Genomic DNA, 20306 nt, shown 5'->3' on the forward strand with positions numbered 1-20306 from the left:
AGCGTTTGACGCAGCTCGAAGTTCCCTTGAAAGGGAACCTATTAAATGTTAAAAATGATGGCTTTCAATTTTGTGATTGAGCTCTTTAATATAAAATGCCTCACTGTAGCCAGTGCTAGCAGTGGTATGTGGACAACCAAAGCTGAACACAGACCATGGGCCCCCCATAGCAAATAAAAGATTTTACTAAATTTTTTTTTTAATTAATAATATTTTCAACTCAAATGTAAATATGCATTTAATGAAGTTATTTTAACAAATCAAATCAAATCAAATCAAATCAAATCAAATCAAATCAAATCAAATCAATCTTCCTCATGCCTCCCCCAATGTTATTTGCTAAGAAGTTGTCACGTGACGAATCGGAATTTTGGCGGATAAAAAACAATATATATACTGCTTGCTTGTAGTGTGGCGTCCATGGATAATCAGAAATCTGGACCAAACCAAAATAAAGACAGATGAAGATGCCGATGTTGCATTTATAATTGTAATTAATTTATGTCAGGAAGAGGACCATTTACATACAAATGTTATTTAATTTACACAGAAAAAACTTAAACATAGATTTTAGAATATAAACTGTTTAATCTGCCATTTTCAGTAAGATTAACTAAAAATTAAGTGTTTTGTATGCATGCTATTGCACGTTTAACTAATCATGCCCAAAAAATATTTGTTTTAAAGCAGTGGGTAAGTATTTCAGTCCTTGATTTGCCTAATGAAAGCCTACTTTGAGAATATGTTGACAAAAACGTTTATAGTGCGTGTTTATTGCTAGCCCTGCAAGAATAGACGTAGCGCAAGTAATTAGAGTGCAATGTATCTGGTTGCCATGACAACATCACACTTGTTGCTGCACTATGTAATCAGTAAAACCACTTGAATGGTACAAGTGAATTAGTACGTTTACTATTGAAAAGCTAAAATGTATTAAAAGTGTGACTGACCATATCAACTGTCTTGGATTGTATCTGTCATACATACAAAATTGGACTCCGACCGTTCAAACCACTTTTTTTATCTACATTTAACATTAGATCTATTAATCAGCATATTAAGAGCATTATGTAATATATAATGTTATAGTTGGGGAAATTATTTGTAGATGACAAGGAAAGACCATTGAAGGGTGGTATAATGCCCCTTTTTACAAGATGTAAAATAAGTCTCTGGTGTACCCAGAGTGTGTATGTGAAGTTTTAGCTCAAATTACCCCACAGATCACTTTTTGTAGCATTTTAAAATGGTCCCTTTTTGAGGGTCAGCAAAAACACGTTGTTTTGTGTGTGTCCCTTTAAATGCAAATGATCTGCTTTGAACTTTGAGCGTCGTAACTTTGCAGATGTTGCTTATACTCAAACACAGGGGTGGTAAAAGTACTCAAAAGTTATACTCGAGTAAAAGTATACATACTTAAATAAAAAATTACTCCAGTAAAAGTAGAAAGTCCTCCATTCAAACATCCCTTGAGTAAAAGTACAAAAGTATCCGATTTAAAACATACTTAAGTACCGAAAGTAAAAAGTAAATATTAAAACTGTAAATATCAATAATTAAGCAGATCAATTGTTTTGGGAGTGATATGCAATGTTTTAATTGAACAAATGATAAGATTAGATTAAGAATTTGTTAGATTTGCAATCATAAGAGACAATGAAGCACCTTATAGGGCTTGAACTTGCAATAGACATGTTCCATAACATTAGCTGCATCAAACAGAAGATGTGCAAGATACAAGGTAAGGGGGAATCTCGGGATCATTGCTGGAAGCGAGAGCCGCACCTTCACCTGTTTCTGCGTTCATCTTCCACTTCGCAATGGCTGGTCTATGAGCGTATGCTGGCAAAGAGCTTGCACGTTCTTTTTTTCAAAAGAAAACCAAGTTTTTCATTGGTTTGGAAAGCCAGTGTAATAAATATTTTGGAGCGGGCATGGGGAAATGTATCGGAGTAAAAAGTAAACTAGATGCAAATAAAACATACTCAAGTAAAGTACAGATCCCCCAAAAAAATACTTAAGTAAAGTAACAAAGTATTTTTACTTCATTACTTACCACCACTGCTCAAACAGCAACATTACACACCAACTAAAGTTAGAAAAGTTAAATCATAACCAACCACCCCTTTAAAACCATTTAAAATTACTATTTAATTTTGTTTTCTTCTCCGATGAAAATTATGATTATTATAAACATTGTTTGATTGTTTTTAGTAATTACTTTAATTTTAAGAACAAATATAAAAGTGGTCCAGATTTATAGAGGAAAACCCTGAACCCCCATATTTGATCAGATTCAGTCACATGGCCTTCTGCCATACATGGGTATCTAAATGTAAAAATAATATAGCCTGATAAAACACCTAATCTTACCTTTTAATATTCATATCAAATTGAGCTCAACTGATTATTTTTTTAAAAATTCTCAGACATCACAACTTCGGCTGGGAGGGCCCAATATCCTCATCTTCAAACTATTTTGTTTTTGGATTTTTCTTTGTTTTGCATTTTCAGATCATACATAAAGCCACAATACTAACTTTGACAATAAGGTGCTTAGTTATTATTATTTTTAAAATATAGCTTTTTTAAAATTGATTTCCTAAATAGTAGCGGTTCTACACTAACCTGCGATTTTCGCTGGTTTCAAAACACATACCACACTGGATACAACCTGCCACCTTTTAACGGTTGGTGACATATCCTGAGAAAAACTCCTGAGATCCAAAAGCTAATGCCAGCAGATTGCAATGGTGACTTACCTATAATGACTTGACAACGTCAACGTAAAATTTCACGTTGAAAATCCTGATTGGATGACTGCCAAATTAAATTATTAAACAGATTGATAAATAAATAATGATTAACCAGTTAGCGTCAATTTATCGTTTCTGTTTAGAGCTATTAAGCTTGATTTAGTCTACATTTGTGTTTCTGTTAAAATTTCCTTCATTTCTGGTTTTTGATTTTGTTTCTTGAACCGGTTCAGTTCCCTGCTCAGCACATAATGAGCACCAAGAGCCACTCATAAACACCTATCTGAAATATAAAAAACAAATGGGACATCCTATAGGATATGGGATATCTATGGGATATCCAATATTTATGCTATTCTGATTATTCAATTGCCGAATTGTGCGATCAATTGTGCGATTTCCTACACAGTGCTAGTCTAATGTTTTCGCTTCCTGTCGGGTCCTGATCAACCTGTCAGGGTTTATTTTGCAAAAATGACCAGCTGACTGTAGACAAACTTAGTCGCTTTAGAAAAGACTGTGAATGTGAACAGATGGAGTACGCTAAAATAGTGAGAGTGTGTGTTTTAGTTTGTGGCTGGGCGTTGTCTGGATGTAAGCATGCATGTGTTTTCCCCGTGAGACAGCATGAAAAGTGTGGTGACAGGGTGAGGTCACCAGAGACGGGAAGCTAATGCAAACAAACACTCCTACACTTAACCAAACCTCAGAGGACCATACTGTTGGTCTTATTACTCTGTTCCTTTCATTATAACTAGACAAGAATATAGACATACTGAAGGACTTTTAGGCCTAAAGCTTACAGCTAGGCAGATTTCAGATGGACACTTACAATAACATGCGTTGTAGTTCCCTAGCTGCACACACTAAACGTTCATCAATTCTGGATCGGGATAGCTACTATTAATTTCTATTAGGTCGTTGCAGCCATTTTGAAACTACTGACAGTGGTCTCAAATGGCAGTGTGCTCTTCTGAAATAGTGATGTGAAACAGATCCTCCTAATACTAAACATTGCACAGGAAAATAGTGGGCAGAACTTTATTTTACAGCCCTGTTATGCAAGTACATTCTATGTTCGGTTTTGTTGATTGGGGGGGGGGGGGGGGGGGGGGGATTGATTGTTCGGTTTTATTAACGGGGGGCTTACATGAGGCACACACGCACATTTGCACACACACGCAAGGTCTCTCACTCTCTCCCTCTTTGCCTTGAGCGCGCTACACGGTTTGGAGCTCGCAAACTCTAGATTCCGGGAGATTTGAACTAATTTGCGGGCATCATGGAAACCGCTATCAATAAGTGGGAGACTTGGGATGTCTGCCAATGTCTGATTACTCAATATTTTCATCTTTAAGTACATTGAAAGTGCAAGTACTGTAAAATAAAGTGCAAACAAAAAGTGTTTGCCTAAAATGCTATAATTACGACAACAATAATAATATTATTTGGTGTTATTTTAATTTTATTTATATATTATACAATTTGTTAATGTTTTGAATTAGCCTTTATTAATATATTTATAGTTTTCATTTACATTTTTAAGTTATTAGCTTTTGTCATTTGTTATTAAATATATATATATATATATTTAAAATTATATTTAAATGCTTTAATTTAATTTAATTTCAAAACTAAAAGGAAAAAATACAATTATTTAAATTATATATAGTACACATATTTTACACAGTTAAAGCAACATTTCTAATTTTCAGTTTCATTCAATAATTAAATTTCATTTTTTTCATCATAATATTTATATTTTATTTTATTTCAGATTTATTTCAATTACATAAAATAAATTTCAATAGTTCTAGATTAAGTTAACAGAACAACATTATTATTATGAGAAGATTGAGAAATCTCACTCAACTGCTCTCTCGCTCTATCTCTCTCTCTCTCTCTCTCTCACACACACACACACACACACACACACACACACGTAGTGTTTCCATATTTTATGGGGACTTTCCATAGACATAATGATTTTTATACTGTGCAAACTGTATAAAACTAACCCTTACACTAACCCTACCCCTAAACCTACCTGTCACGGTTTGGGTTTTGTTTCTTGTTCCTGGTTCTTGTCTGTCATGTGATCCCCTGTTCTAGTCATGTGATCTTGCCTTGTGTTCCCCTGTCTGTTGTGTCATTGGTTGATTGTTTAAATGTTCACAGGTGTCCCTTGTCTCGTTGTTAGTCCAGTATGTATTTAAGCCCTGTGTCTTGTTCAGTCTTTGTGAGTTCTTAATGTTGTGTTGTTGTACCTTGATGTTGGTGGTTCTGTTCCTGAGTCTTGTGCCCTAGCCAGAGTCTTTATGTAGTTTGAGTTTATTAAATAAAGTGTGCTGCAATTGGATCCTGCTTCCTCCTTGCTTCCACCTCATCATAACAGAAGAACTCACCGCCAATGGATCCAGCAGTTGTTAGCAACCAGGCCTTAAGGAAATTCCTATCATCTCTGTCTCAAGATGGCCAGCCCTTGGAGAGGTATGTGAGGGACTTTTTGGCGTGTTGTCATCTGGGAGCGCTAAATGACGCCCAGCTCGTGGACCTGTTTTGTAGCGGGCTGGATTGGCACATCGCTCAAGTGATGCCGGAGGATCATACTGGCTGGACCCTGAAAGGATTTGTTGATCTGGCCCTTTCCTTGGGCGGTTCGGCACTTGCAGAGCCTGAGTTTCCCCGCGTCACGCCAGTCAGCGGGTCTGACACCGGATCGGTCTATGGGCGTTCAGGGCTGATGTCCAGCTTGGCAGATTCCCCGCTAAGGTCCGTACGGTCTGCAAGGATCACCGTCCTGCCTGAATCTCGTCCCGTCAAACCAGTTCCAGAGCCCGTCCAGCCAGAGCCCGTCCAGCCAGAGCCCGTCCAGCCAGAGACCGTCCAGCCAGAGACCGTCCAGCCAGAGACCGTCCAGCCAGAGACCGTCCAGCCAGAGACCGTCCAGCCAGAGACCGTCCAGCCAGAGACCGTCCAGCCAGAGACCGTCCAGCCAGAGACCGTCCAGCCAGAGACCGTCCAGCCAGAGACCGTCCAGCCAGAGACCGTCCAGCCAGAGACCGTCCAGCCAGAGACCGTCCAGCCAGAGACCGTCCAGCCAGAGACCGTCCAGCCAGAGACCGTCCAGCCAGAGACCGTCCAGCCAGAGACCGTCCAGCCAGAGCTTCACGTCAGCCACGTCCAGCCAGAGCTTCACGTCAGCCACGTCCAGCCAGAGCTTCACGTCAGCCACGTCCAGCCAGAGCTTCACGTCAGCCACGTCCAGCCAGAGCTTCACGTCAGCCACGTCCAGCCAGAGCTTCACGTCAGCCACGTCCAGCCAGAGCTTCACGTCAGCCACGTCCAGCCAGAGCTTCACGTCAGCCACGTCCAGCCAGAGCTTCACGTCAGCCACGTCCAGCCAGAGCTTCACGTCAGCCACGTCCAGCCAGAGCTTCACGTCAGCCACGTCCAGCCAGAGCTTCACGTCAGCCACGTCCAGCCAGAGCTTCACGTCAGCCACGTCCAGCCAGAGCTTCACGTCAGCCACGTCCAGCCAGAGCTTCACGTCAGCCACGTCCAGCCAGAGCTTCACGTCAGCCACGTCCAGCCAGAGCTTCACGTCAGCCACGTCCAGCCAGAGCTTCACGTCAGCCACGTCCAGCCAGAGCTTCACGTCAGCCACGTCCAGCCAGAGCTTCACGTCAGCCACGTCCAGCCAGAGCTTCACGTCAGCCACGTCCAGCCAGAGCTTCACGTCAGCCACGTCCAGCCAGAGCTTCACGTCAGCCACGTCCAGCCAGAGCTTCACGTCAGCCACGTCCAGCCAGAGCTTCACGTCAGCCACGTCCAGCCAGAGCTTCACGTCAGCCACGTCCAGCCAGAGCTTCACGTCAGCCACGTCCAGCCAGAGCTTCACGTCAGCCACGTCCAGCCAGAGCTTCACGTCAGCCACGTCCAGCCAGAGCTTCACGTCAGCCACGTCCAGCCAGAGCTTCACGTCAGCCACGTCCAGCCAGAGCTTCACGTCAGCCACGTCCAGCCAGAGCTTCACGTCAGCCACGTCCAGCCAGAGCTTCACGTCAGCCACGTCCAGCCAGAGCTTCACGTCAGCCACGTCCAGCCAGAGCTTCACGTCAGCCACGTCCAGCCAGAGCTTCACGTCAGCCACGTCCAGCCAGAGCTTCACGTCAGCCACGTCCAGCCAGAGCTTCACGTCAGCCACGTCCAGCCAGAGCTTCACGTCAGCCACGTCCAGCCAGAGCTTCACGTCAGCCACGTCCAGCCAGAGCTTCACGTCAGCCACGTCCAGCCAGAGCCTGTTCAAGTCACGTCTGCCGATCCAGAGACTGTTCAAGTCACGTCTGCCGATCCAGAGACGGTTCAAGTCACGTCTGCCGATCCAGAGACGGTTCAAGTCACGTCTGCCGATCCAGAGACGGTTCAAGTCACGTCTGCCGATCCAGAGACGGTTCAAGTAACGTCTGCCGATCCAGAGACGGTTCAAGTCACGTCTGCCGATCCAGAGACGGTTCAAGTCACGTCTGCCGATCCAGAGACGGTTCAAGTCACGTCTGCCGATCCAGAGACGGTTCAAGTCACGTCTGCCGATCCAGAGACGGTTCAAGTCACGTCTGCCGATCCAGAGACGGTTCAAGTCACTTCCTCCGAGCCGGTGTCTACGGACAAGATGGCCGCCTCCGAGCCAGTGTCTACGGACAAGATGGCTGAACCAGAGACGGTTCAAGTCACTTCTGCTGATCCAGAGATTGTTCATGTCACTTCCTCCAAGCCAGTGTCTACGGACAAGATGGCCGAACCAGAGACGGTTCAAGTCACTTCTGCTGATCCAGAGACTGTTCATGTCACTTCCTCCAAGCCAGTGTCTACGGACAAAATGGCCGCCTCCGAGCCAGTGTCTACGGACAAGATGGCCGAACCAGAGACTGTTCACATCACTACCTCCGAGCCAGTGTCTACGGACAAGATGGCCGCTTCTGAACCAGTGTCTACGGACAAGATGGCCGTCTCCGAGCCAGAGTCTGTTCCTGTTCCCGAGCCAGTGTGTGTGTTGTCTGTTCCTGAACCCGAGCCAGTGTGTGTGTTGTCTGTTTCTGAGCCCGAGCCAGTGAGTGTGTTGTCTGTTCCTGAGCCCGAGCCAGTGTGTGTGTTGTCTGTTCCTGAGCCCGAGCCAGTGTGTGTGTTGTCTGTTCCCGAGCCAGTGTGTGTGTTGTCTGTTCCCGTGCCAGTGTGTGTGTTGCCTGTTCCCGAGCCAGTGTGTGTGTTGCCTGTTCCCGAGCCAGTGTGTGTGTTGCCTGTTCCCGAGCCAGTGAGTGTGTTGTCTGTTCCCGAACCAGTGAGTGTGTTGTCTGTTCCCGAACCAGTGAGTGTGTTGTCTGTTCCCGAGCCAGTGTGTGTGTTGTCTGTTCCCGAACCAGTGAGTGTGTTGTCTGTTCCCGAGCCAGTGTGTGTGTTGTCTGTTCCCGAGCCAGTGAGTGTGTTGTCTGTTCCCGAACCAGTGAGTGTGTTGTTTGTTCCCGAGCCAGTGTGTGTGTTGTCTGTTCCCGAGCCAGTGAGTGTGTTGTCTGTTCCCGAGCCAGTGAGTGTGTTGTCTGTTCCCGAGCCAGTGAGTGTGTTGTCTGTTCCCGAGCCAGTGAGTGTGTTGTCTGTTCCCGAACCAGTGAGTGTGTTGTCTGTTCCCGAGCCAGTGAGTGTGTTGTCTGTTCCCGAGCCAGTGAGTGTGTTGTCTGTTCCCGAGCCAGTGAGTGTGTTGTCTGTTCCTGAGCCAGAGTCAGTGTGTGTGTTGTCTGCTGTTCCTGAGCCGGTGTCTGCTGTTCCTGAGCCGGTGTCTGCGCCGCCCTGGCCGCCCGAAGGACTGTCTTCTCCGCCCTGGCCGCCCGATGGACTGTCTTCTCCGCCCTGGCCGCCCGATGGACTGTCTTCACCGCCGTGGCCGCCCGAGGGGTCTTCACCGCCGTGGCCGCCCGAGGGGTCTTCACCGCCGTGGCCGCCCGAGGGGTCTTCACCGCCCTGGCCACCGCCTGCGCATCCTGCTCTGCCCTGGTCGCTCAAGAGCCAGGTCCACCCAGGCTCTGTGGCTCAGGCTCGCCATTCCTGTGTCCTGGTTCCTGGTCCCAGTGCGAGCCTGGCCCTCCGTCCCTCCCCCAAGACCGCCTCCACTCACCACCCTCCTGAACTTGTGTTTTTTTTGTTTTGATGGGCGTCGGGAGCCGCCCATAGAGGGGGGGCTATGTCACGGTTTGGGTTTTGTTTCTTGTTCCTGGTTCTTGTCTGTCATGTGATCCCCTGTTCTAGTCATGTGATCTTGCCTTGTGTTCCCCTGTCTGTTGTGTCATTGGTTGATTGTTTAAATGTTCACAGGTGTCCCTTGTCTCGTTGTTAGTCCAGTATGTATTTAAGCCCTGTGTCTTGTTCAGTCTTTGTGAGTTCTTAATGTTGTGTTGTTGTACCTTGATGTTGGTGGTTCTGTTCCTGAGTCTTGTGCCCTAGCCAGAGTCTTTATGTAGTTTGAGTTTATTAAATAAAGTGTGCTGCAATTGGATCCTGCTTCCTCCTTGCTTCCACCTCATCATAACACTACCCATCACAGAAAACTTTCTGCATTTTTACATTTTCAAAAAACATCACTTAGTATGATTTGTAAGCTGTTTTCCTCATGGGGACCAAAAAATGTCCCCACACGAACAAGGATTTCAGATATTGCCATCCATATGGGGACATTTTGTCCCCATAATCTAGGGTTTACCAGGCCCCACAGACACACACAGACACAGACACAGACACACAGACACACAGACACACACACACACACACACACACACACACACACACACACACACACACAGACACAGACACACACACAGACACACACACACAGACACAGACACAGACACAGACACACACACACACACACAGACACAGACACACAGAGAGAGAGAGTGGAAAGCACTGACTATTCTGATGGGGCTTGAACTGTGGAACTAAGAATCCACAATCATGAATCAATGACATCCATCAGAGCTTGAATGGACTGCAGCAGTGCATTCTGGGATACCCTAGGTGGGGCAGACACCTTACTCACCAGGCAGTTAGATATGCTGGGGATCAGGAGGTACAGTATAGGGGCTGCTGGATAAAGGGGGGTCAGGGACGATGCAAGGGCAACAGGCATGGAGATGGAAGACCGTTGGAATTTGTATGGACAGCTGGCTCTCGGTCAGTGAAGTAAAGAGGTCTTAGTGTCAATCAAGATGCCAACAACAACGAAAAGAGGGCCTGGGCAACTAGGGCTGACTATGTCCCCATCCTGTAGTTGGCTTTTTTTTCTGAATACAAAAGAATGTTCAGCACTTAATTTACAAAGAAACAAAGCTGCATAAGAGTTAGAACTTTTAAATACACAAACTTTTAAATTCCTTTGAATCAATGTAAAGAATAAAATCACTCCAAAAAAATTTAAATCAAAGTTAAATGTTTCTAACAAAATGAAGAGAGCTGTGCCATTTCCCACCAGTCACTGCAAATTCATTTGTGTCAGTATCAGAAAATGTTATTGGCATCTCATCATGCCATATTGCCTGTGGGATGTGTTCTCCCGCACAGACAGACAGGTCACATTATTCTGACATGTGATGAGTGCTTCATGACTGCACAAATCATTATTTATTTGTGTTGATTATTTTGTTTCAGTTAACTTCTCAACCTTTGTTTTCAGTTTTATTATGTTATAGTTAGTTTACTTAAAAAAAAAGTGTTTACTCTGTTAATTAATCAACAGTTTTTATATTAGTTTATGATAATAACCCTGACAAACGAAATGAAGGACAAGGTCTTATGTTGATTTATAAATAATTGTATCTGTTAAAGATATCTATATATTATATATCTATAATCTATACTACATTCACTGTCAGATTAAGATAAGCGGACTAGTACAATTCCTCAATGCCCTCTGTGTTTCGCTCCAGAGAGTTAATTTCCACAATCATTACACTGCACTAGGCCTCTTCACATACCTCCATCAGAGGCCCACTTCACTGGGTAATTTATGGCCTGCCCTCATGGATTCACCAGCTCCTAGCTGTCCATCACTGTCTGCGGCTGTCCCAGTGAGGAACAGTTTTTTCTTCTCTCACTTAAGTCTGTTCTTTTTCTATGAGTCAGATCTCACAGACTGACGTATAAAGCATTGTGCTATATAAACAGTATATATATATATATATATATATATATATATATATATTCAAGGAATGCGGAATCCATACCATAGACACAGACCAAAATGTAGCCCCTCTATTGAAGCTCTGCCATAAAAAAAGTTGTATTGATCAAAAATGCGCCATATTATATTTAAGAGCTACAGTAGCGGTGAAGAGTTTTTATGAATAACATATTTTGAATTCTGTTCATCACTCTAAACATTCGTAGACAAGCAGACAAGAAATGTAAATTGTATGAATTACTTTTATGCTTTTTTCGTCCCTTAAAAAATTACCACACAAGAAAATAATACTGGGCCTGAATGACATGAAAGTGAGTAAAAGATGACAAGATGCTCAATTTGTGGTGAACTTCTTTAAGATATGACTTTTTTTTATCATGTAGCCAAATTGTAGCCATTTCAGTTTCAGTAGGCGCTTAAAACAAACATTTAGCCCTGGAAATCTTGCCACTATCATTACAGGGCTATGGAAACTAAGAACAGCTCATCATGTCCCCTTGGAAAGGCTCAAGGGTAGTGAATAAACAGGTTCAACCTTTAAGCAAGGCACATGGGGACAACCTCTGCTGAACACCCTTTTAAAGCCAAGATGAGGGATGAGACTCCATAAGAATTCATCAAGGAAGTCTTTCCCCGATGACACGTGGCCATAAATGTTTGCTGCAGAGAGCACTCCAGACTGCTTCATCTGGGTGAAGGTCACTAACATGGAAATGTCAAATGTCTCTTCATTGGCATGCTTGAGACAATAAGAACGCTGTGCCGCTCTAGCACCACTTCATCAACGCCATTTAAAAGCAATGACACTAATGAGCGCTCATTTACTCCTTATTAAAGGTTTTACACCTTATCTCATGTTAATAACTATTAACAGGCAGATAATGGACCTTATTTAGAGGAGGAAGGAGAGGTAAGGCAAGTGTGTTTTAATTGATTTTTGTTTAAATTTGGGAGTGCGTGGGTAAACACATGATTTCAGCTGATTACCAAGATCAATGAGCTGCGCATATAAAGTCAGTGTAGGAGTGCAATATTTGTGTTATTCACTGGAGAAGTCAAAGTTTAGAAGTGGGCTTACCATTCTGAACATCCAAAATGTGGTGTTTGTCCAGCGTCCATCCTCCCATGTTCGAGGCGTCAAGTTCGTAACCTTGCAGGATGGTTGTTCTTTTCTCCCACAGGATCAGATCCAAACAGGACTCATACTCAAATCCCACAGACACTTCAGAGAGACAGAGAGAGATTGCTGTTGTTCATGCATGCAAACGTATTGTATAAACATCATATCAAATGCAGCCTTCTTGAGAACCAGTGCAAAGTAATCAATACAGACTAAGTCTAAACACCACATTAAGAGGCATGCAGATAAATCATTATATAAACATCGAGCTGATAAACCGCAGTCGTTGCCAGGCCTAATCAGATGTTCTACACAATATCAATTGATCTTTACTGCAGCCAGCCTGAACACTGTAGTGTCTCTATCATAACTTTCGTATATCTTATAACAGATCTGCGCTTCACCAGGTGCAAATCGTTTTAAATTTATAACTGTTTTCAGCCGATCATATTAAGAAAGTGACCTTGTGTCCCCCAGAGAGAATCAATAAGTGCACTGCTATTCGTTGGGCAAAAAAAATACCTGCTTAATGCAATTGGCAAACCAAAGCCTGATGAGAAGGTGAAAGCCAATCAATACTCATGAGACCTAGCTAACCTATTTACAATTTTGCACTGTTCACTTTGTAAAGGCAAAGTGCATTGCTGATTTAGTGAAAAAAAAAAAAACATGTCTTTTGTGGTTCAACATCTTAAAAAAAAAATGTATGTGAGGCGCTGAAAAGCATGTCTAGTTTAGTCTGTCCTACTACCTGCCACATCATCAGCTGAAAATAAACTGAGGTACTGTCATCAGCAGCTGGCCGTCTTTCTCAATGCTTAAGTGAAAAACAAAGCCACAGATACGCTTTGACCTTCCTCAGAACAGAACGAGTTATGATGTTCTCTGTGGTTTTGTTGATGGGTAATCATACTACGAAATACAGTCAGCATAAAAAATGCCACAGTGAAAAAAAAAAATTTTTTAGAGGAAAGAAAAAAATGCTTCCTGTGCTATTGTTTGCCTTAATCATAACTGCTTTGTTTTCCATTTACATTCCCGATTTGCATAGGTATATTCAAGGAGACATCCCATAATGCAACTGTCATAGTGGCATGGGCCATTAAGCACATCTACATTTTGCATATAACAAATGCAGTCTTTCTACAGAGGGTAATTACATTATTGCTTTACTCTGTGAATCTAGAAGAACAGCATGTGATAGATAGTGATTTGGGTGTTTATCAGCTCAACTACACTAGCTGATTTCATAATTAATATTAGTAAAAACATGAAAAATGCTGTTAATTGGGAGGCATTTTTGGAAAGTTTGGAGGTTTTGAGAAGAGGTGCGATGCTGTGTCAATTTACATTAAATTAAAAGTCAGAGAATCTTGCAAAAATATCCTTGGATGGAAGTGAAAAAAATTTCACATTTAATAGGACATTCAATATTGTAGTATATATATAAAATACTTCTCTCCCTCTCTCTCCTCTCTCTCTCTCTCTCTCTCTCTCTCTCTCTCTCTCTCTCTCATATATATATATATATATATTTTAGTCTCTGATCTCGGTGTGTTTACTCACCCACAGCTTCTGACAGGCCATAGACTCTTTGGTTGTATGCGTCCGTTTTGTCCCAGATGAAGGTGTAGGACAGATTGGGTTCCGCGGGGAACCACTTCTGAAAGAGGCGTCCCACCACTGCCACCATCAGGTGCACCTTCATGAGGTTAAAGGGGATGGTGGCTTGGGTCATGGTCACCTTGAGCACTGGACGGTAGCCAGCCGCCCGCGAACTCAGATACATGAGGTTCAGGTCGCTACCCGGAATCGCTGTCTCCTCCTGAAGAACCTGCACATCGAAGAGAGAAAGAGGCGAAGATAAATGAAGATGGGGAGAGAGAAGGAGTGACTCAGGAGCATCTGGAAGCGGCATTAGAGCCAAGGATGAGGACTCAGATTTTTCTCTCCACAGGATTAAAGCACATCTGTGCCTGTGTTTGCTCTGACCGCCATTTACTTGACATCTTGGATCTAATGAGGGAGATTTTCACGGGCGGAACATGCTTATATTTACATCACTGTCGGAAGCTATTACTGTACCGGATTCCACATGCTCGACCACGAGAAATAGTCAACAGACAGAGGATTGAGGGCCACAACTTGCAGTAGAAGAGTTCAAACTGGATTGATTTCAGACTTCTAGAAAGCTGGCACATTGTACCAGATGAAGCACAGGCGTGCAGTTAGCGGCATTTAAAGTTGCCCCTGGTGAGGAGTCACCAAAGTTCAGGGCATTAGCACTAATTTCTCTCCCTCTTTGAGATGCAGAAAAGGAGCACAGGAGATGAGGAGCAGCTTGGATCAACAGAGAAATTCTGCATCACAGCTTTCTCCTCAAGTGCTTAATGAAAAGCCAGTCAAGCCACAGTGGAAAGACAGTAATCCCCCTGTCTTCCAGCTCATGGCATTGTCAAGTGTCCTACTGGGAGGGGACATTTGCTTTTCTCTAACACAGAGGACAAAGGGAGCCAGAGGGAATTTCTTTTCTTCTCTCTTTTTTGGTTTGGATGCCGCTGCACTTTTACAGGGATCAGTAGAGGGGGCTAGATGGCTTTGGGAGAACCTTTGATATGCAGTCTGTGGCTTCGGCAAGAAAAAAGCCCAGGCAAACAGGAAACTAATGGTAGATAGGGGATAAAATAAAAGGAAAGCAAGTTAAGACAAAGTTTGGTGGTTTCAACTCACACTTTTCAGGTTTCACATTTACACACACGGACATGACCGTAGCATTATGTTCTCAATTTGAAGGGCAAACGCTGCCACCCTAACAATAGCTGATGCCATCCACATGCGTGTGTGCATATCCTATGTTCGTAGGTTTACTTAAGGGCGTCTATAAGCCACAATGCATTCATTCTATGTACTGGCCTCCCCTCTGTGAACTTTGATTACAGAGTCTGAGCTAATAACATGCTTTACTCTGCCTGCTATAAAGCTCTTAATAAATGGCACCGCATTCACTGCTGTGTCTCTACGTGTGCAGCCGTGTTATTCTTAGCCACGGGGGCAAGGGCCATAAGTGCATATGGCTGCATTAAAGCAAAATATTTTCTCATTTGCCAAATGAAAGGGAAGATGAAAAAGGCTTTGAAAGTTCATTTGATACAGCCCATTAAATGCACAGTAATAAAGACCAGATTGAGTTTTATCATCAAGCATTTTTTCATGGTAAGAAAAGAAGCTAGTGTTTCTGTGAGAGGTCAAAAAGCAGCCAAAAAGCAGCCAAAACAATGCACTCTAGTTGCATTTAGAGGTGATATGCTTTAAGGAAACAGTAGTTTCTGAAGCAGAAACACAAAACATGATGGGAAATCATATAACTTTCATTCACTAAATGTCTCATCTGATTTTCCACTGTCGCCTAGAGCTTTTCCCTGGACGTGAAAACGTGCCGTTCTCCTCCAGCCAAATAAAATGTTTTCCATCTCTGCACGATGGCCAAGTGGAAGCAATATCCCTTCCCGTTCAGTGTCACGGCCACTAAGCGCTACGAGCGCTGGCTGAGGGGGGCTGAGGGATGTCTGTTTGCCATTTATGTGTGACGCTCCGGGTAAAAAAGGACCTTGGAGGCCATTACAGCTGAAGTCCAAAAGCCCCATATTAAATGCTAACTTGGTTGGGTCTGATTACCCCTGTTTAGAGTTGCTCTCAAAGCAGGCTGTAATTCAAATCAGGGCCCATCTACTTTGATGAGTGGGGTTCCTCAGAGGGGACAGACGCCCCTGTTGGGACCGAGCAGAAACATGGAAAGAGGAGTGTGGCCTGTTACATATGCTGCCGACAATAAGGAAACAATTTTTCTCCTTTATGTCTCGGAGCAAAATCGTAAGACAGCATATGTGTTGGCCCTGAGTGCTCGCATTACTGGGGATGTCCCCCCTCCCCCACACACATGCCACAGAAAGGTAAGAATGGAAAAGCCGGGTTATAGAGGAAGGGATCAAATACACATCTGGACACAAGTTAGGGTGGAAGAGAAAATACAGACAGAGAGAAACAGACAGAACTGAGCCAAGTTTTGTGAACCTCTCAATCAATAACATCACTCATTTCACATGGCACAGGAAAAAGCATTCAATATCAACTTTTATTTTGCCTTTCTTTTTATAAGTACAATTAGTTTTAAAGGATCTGTTCACTCAACAATGAAAATGATTCTGATGAACAATGATTTTTCTTTTGTGGAAGACAAAATTGTACATTTTAAATAAAGAGCTGGTCACTTGGTTCCATACAATTACAATGAATGGGGAGCAAAAGCACAATAAAAGTATCATGAAAGTATTAAGAAAGTCCATATGAATGACATGTTATATTCTACAAAAGCCATATGAAAGCTCTTTGATGAACAGGCAACATCTCCAACAGGCACTTAACTGAATGAGTGAATCATTAATTCGATTAAACACCTTTAATTTTCATTCACTTTCATTACATTAAAAAAAGTGGCTAGGATAATCTTTTTTATATACCTGTTGTGTTTCACAAAGCAAGAAAATCACATGGGTTTTGAAAAACAAGGGGGTGAGGATAATAGCAGAATTTTCATTTTTGAGTGAACTATTCCTTTAAGACCTTAGGAATTGTTTTGTGCAAGACACAAACTAAGCATGTTTTATATTCATTTCCCCAAAGACACAGTGCTTTATTTGGTCTGATGTGGGTCCAGCTTTCATTTTTACAGACAGGCAGCAAGAGGCTCGAGTCATTTTACAGAGATTATGTAGGGGATAGTGTGTGCGGATTTGCATTATAAAAGGAACAAAAGGAGGGTGCGCAAGAGGATATAAAATGCTGACCAATATCTCCTCAATATGTGGGGTTACGCCGAGGGCTCTAGTGATTTCTAGGTCTTGCAAGCGCCACACTAAGATTTAAAACAGTTTTTCCTCTGAGTACTGCATGCTGGGTGCAGGATGAGGACAGAGAACATACTGTTTTCTCAAGGTTTTTTTAGTGCCATCACTGTTCTCAAAAGGCCCCTTCTTGCTCGTCTAGACTCAATTGCAGATTCATACCGGCAACTGCCATATGATACCCTCTGCTGGATATGTAAATTAATTATCATTTAGTTTCCAGCTGACCAGAATTATCACTTTGGTAGGAAGGATTGTTTCAGATTTGGAGATCTGCATCTACATCAGGGGTCCCCAACCTTTTTTCATTTGAGAGCTACTTTTTAAAAAAGATAGTGGCCGAGAGCTACTCATGTAGGTAGGCTAATACAATACTTAAATCTCTTAAATAATAGTCTCATAACTCTCATATTAAAAACTATCTAAACTGTTTGTATACCTAAACGAGTTTTTGTAGGCCTATATATGTCACCCTTAAATGTCAGAGAAAAGAACAGAATACGAGATTAATTTTTTTTAAAGAAAATTGTACTTTGCATATTATACTGTAAAAACACATAATTATAGTTGATTTTATAGTGCATCTTAACTAGAGATGAAATGGCATGAAAATTTCATTTCATGATTATAGTGACCAAAATGATCACGGTTATCACAGAATCCTGTTCAAAAAGTACTAATACTACACAATAAAATCAATTCACCAAGTTTTATGTCAAAAAACAGCAAATAACAAATATAATTAGAATTCATTTGCACTTTTTGTTTACATAAACATTAAAATAAAAACATTAAAAATGATGGCCAGATTTTAAAGGAGTGTCTTACGACATGTTATCTACTAACATGTAGCCTACAAGTTCAAATAAAGTTTTGACAAAAAAAGATTGATAAAAAGCTCGCATATTTCAGCCTTTAAATATTTTTTTATAAAAAGAATGAGTCAAAAAAGATAATTTACTGACGTTTACAATGCACATTAGCTTATCTTTCATTATTAATAGTAAAATTCGGTCCGATTTTCCCGTGGTGTCTGTCGTTGCTATGCAACCATGCACTGCGCTCTCCACAATGACAAAGAAGTTTTAGTAGCTAATGGATGTTTTCATCTCGCTGCGCCTGGAAAAAAATGAGTGCGTCGCTTCAATTATGAGCTTCCTACATTTGAAATAACGAACTTGAGCGCGCAAAAGACGTGATATGTGAACGGCCCCTTGGTGAGCTACCTCCAATCAGGCCACGAGCTACTGGTAGCTCGCGAGCGACGTGTTGGAGACCCCTGATCTACATTGTGGCTTGCAAGTATGTAATCTCACAATCACTTGATTTAAGGAGTCAAACTAAGCCTTACCTGTGTTTCTGGAATGATGGGGCCATTTTCAGGTGAGGACCTGAAGAAGGTGGAGAGGGGTGTGGCCACGATGAGAGGGCTGGGTCGAATGAAGCCACTCAAGTCGCAGCTAGGGATATCGTTCTCCTCTTTCTTCATTACCAGCGTGTCCATTACGTAGAAGACATTCCACGGGATCCATACTGTACGGAACTGTGTCAGAAATGGCGCCCGCTCGAAGCTCAGTGTCAGTGATGCTCCACCATTGGCCAGAATGTCAAACCTGCACAGACAAAACAGGGGTGTATTAATAAATATCAATACTTAGCTTCTATGAACTTAATAACATTCTTTATAAAATGATATACACATTTAAAAAACAATAGGGCTGTCATACTCTCCTCATTAGGTATGTGTAATATGCAGGTAATGTACTGTGGAGGTGATAGAGTGAGTAACTGAGATGAATTAGACATGAGAACTGACGGCTAGACCTGGTTTAATTGTCTCTTCCTTTAACCTTCTTGATCCCAGTGCGTGTCTCCTCTGAGCCAAGAGTTTCTAAGAAGGCCCTTTCTTTCCTGACACAGGGCCTTGCCACGGTAAAAAATGCATGATAATGTGGCTGAGCCTTTTTATCCTGCATTTGTGTAAAAGCCAAAACTCTCCCTTGGCTCTCTCTCTCTCTCTCTGTTGCCATGAGAGCCTTATTAGAAGGGAAATGAGTCAGGAACTGAGCGAACTGTCCTATATTCCAATATTCAGCAACGGCTGCAGGGGGGAAAGCAAGATAGGGCACAAAATATGCACATAGAAGCGTAAAGATTTGCTCACGCGTGCACACACACACACACACACACACACACACACACACACACACACACACACACACACACGCACGCACGCACACGCAGAGCATCTGAGCAGCTCTGAAGGAGCGGCTGCTGGTGATTGGTCCCTAACAGCTGCGTGGCTGGTACTCTGATTCCCTGTTGAAGTAAGTGGATGTAGGTGTGGGCATGATTATCCACTGCCATTTTTACGGCCTGCCCTGCTGTGGTGTTCAAGAGCTGCAACAGCTGGCTGAGTGGGCTAATCTCAGACACACTCCCTCTATCTATAGCCTACCCCCTGTACTCTCTCTCGTTCAGTCTGGGTTTTCTCTCTCCAGTCCAACCTCTTTTCTCATCACATTTTCTATTTAAACATCTCTCTGGAAGTCTCTTTCTAACACCTCTCTCTGTCTATCTCTGTGATGCACTGATACAGATAAACCCCTCTCCTCATTGCTGTTATGTGTGCTAATGCCCTCTACTTCTCATTTAATAGAAAACAAATATAGGAGGAGCCAAGATCACCCCAAAATTCTGTTTTTATGTCATTATCAATTATGATGTTTGGATGTTTGTTGTTCTATAGAACATAAAGGAGAATTCTTGAAGAATATCCTGGCTACTCTATTCCATATAATGAAAGTGAATCGCGACGAGTGCTGTCAGGTTCAAAACAGTGTTGTTATTGTTAACTAAAACTATTAAAATAGTTTTTGTTAATTGAAATAAAGATTAAATAAATTATGAACAATAGATTAAACAAATTCTTACAAAATTAGAAATGTTGCCTTAGCAACTAAATAAAAGAAGTTTAAGTGATTACAGTTTAGTTTTGGGGTCCAATTCTCACTATTAACTAGTTACTTATTAGCATGCATATTCCCAGGATATTGGCTGTTTATTAGTACTTATAAACCACATTTATAAGCCCTATTTTCCATGACCTTATTCTACATTCCTTAATCCTACCCCAAATCTAAACTTAAAAACTAACTTACTAACTATTAATAAGCAGTAATTAATAGTCATAAAGGCAAAAGTCATAGATAATAGGGGGAATTGGACCCTAATCTAAAGTGTGACCATTTAAGTTGAAGAACAAAAATGACTAAAACTAAAACGGAAATAAAACTAAATAGAAA

General features: G+C 42.4%; 1 protein-coding gene across 8 annotated transcripts in view; it reads right to left on the reverse strand.

Moving 5' to 3' along the window:
- Positions 1-20306, reverse strand: part of tenm3 (teneurin transmembrane protein 3) — a 321921-nt gene that overhangs the window by 46057 nt on the left and 255558 nt on the right. For all 8 annotated transcript variants that reach the window (XM_077246625.1, XM_077246624.1, XM_077246623.1 and 5 more), the window contains 3 exons: positions 18353-18614; positions 13667-13934; positions 12059-12202 (listed from right to left, as the gene is read on the reverse strand). In XM_077246625.1, coding sequence (XP_077102740.1) covers positions 12059-12202; positions 13667-13934; positions 18353-18614 — 674 coding nt within the window. The remainder of the gene's footprint in view (positions 1-12058; positions 12203-13666; positions 13935-18352; positions 18615-20306) is intronic.

This window comes from Siphateles boraxobius, unplaced genomic scaffold (genome assembly GCF_051911475.1).
Source record: "Siphateles boraxobius isolate OS27281-9 unplaced genomic scaffold, OSU_SipBor_1 29, whole genome shotgun sequence".
Classification (NCBI taxonomy): domain Eukaryota; kingdom Metazoa; phylum Chordata; class Actinopteri; order Cypriniformes; family Leuciscidae; genus Siphateles; species Siphateles boraxobius.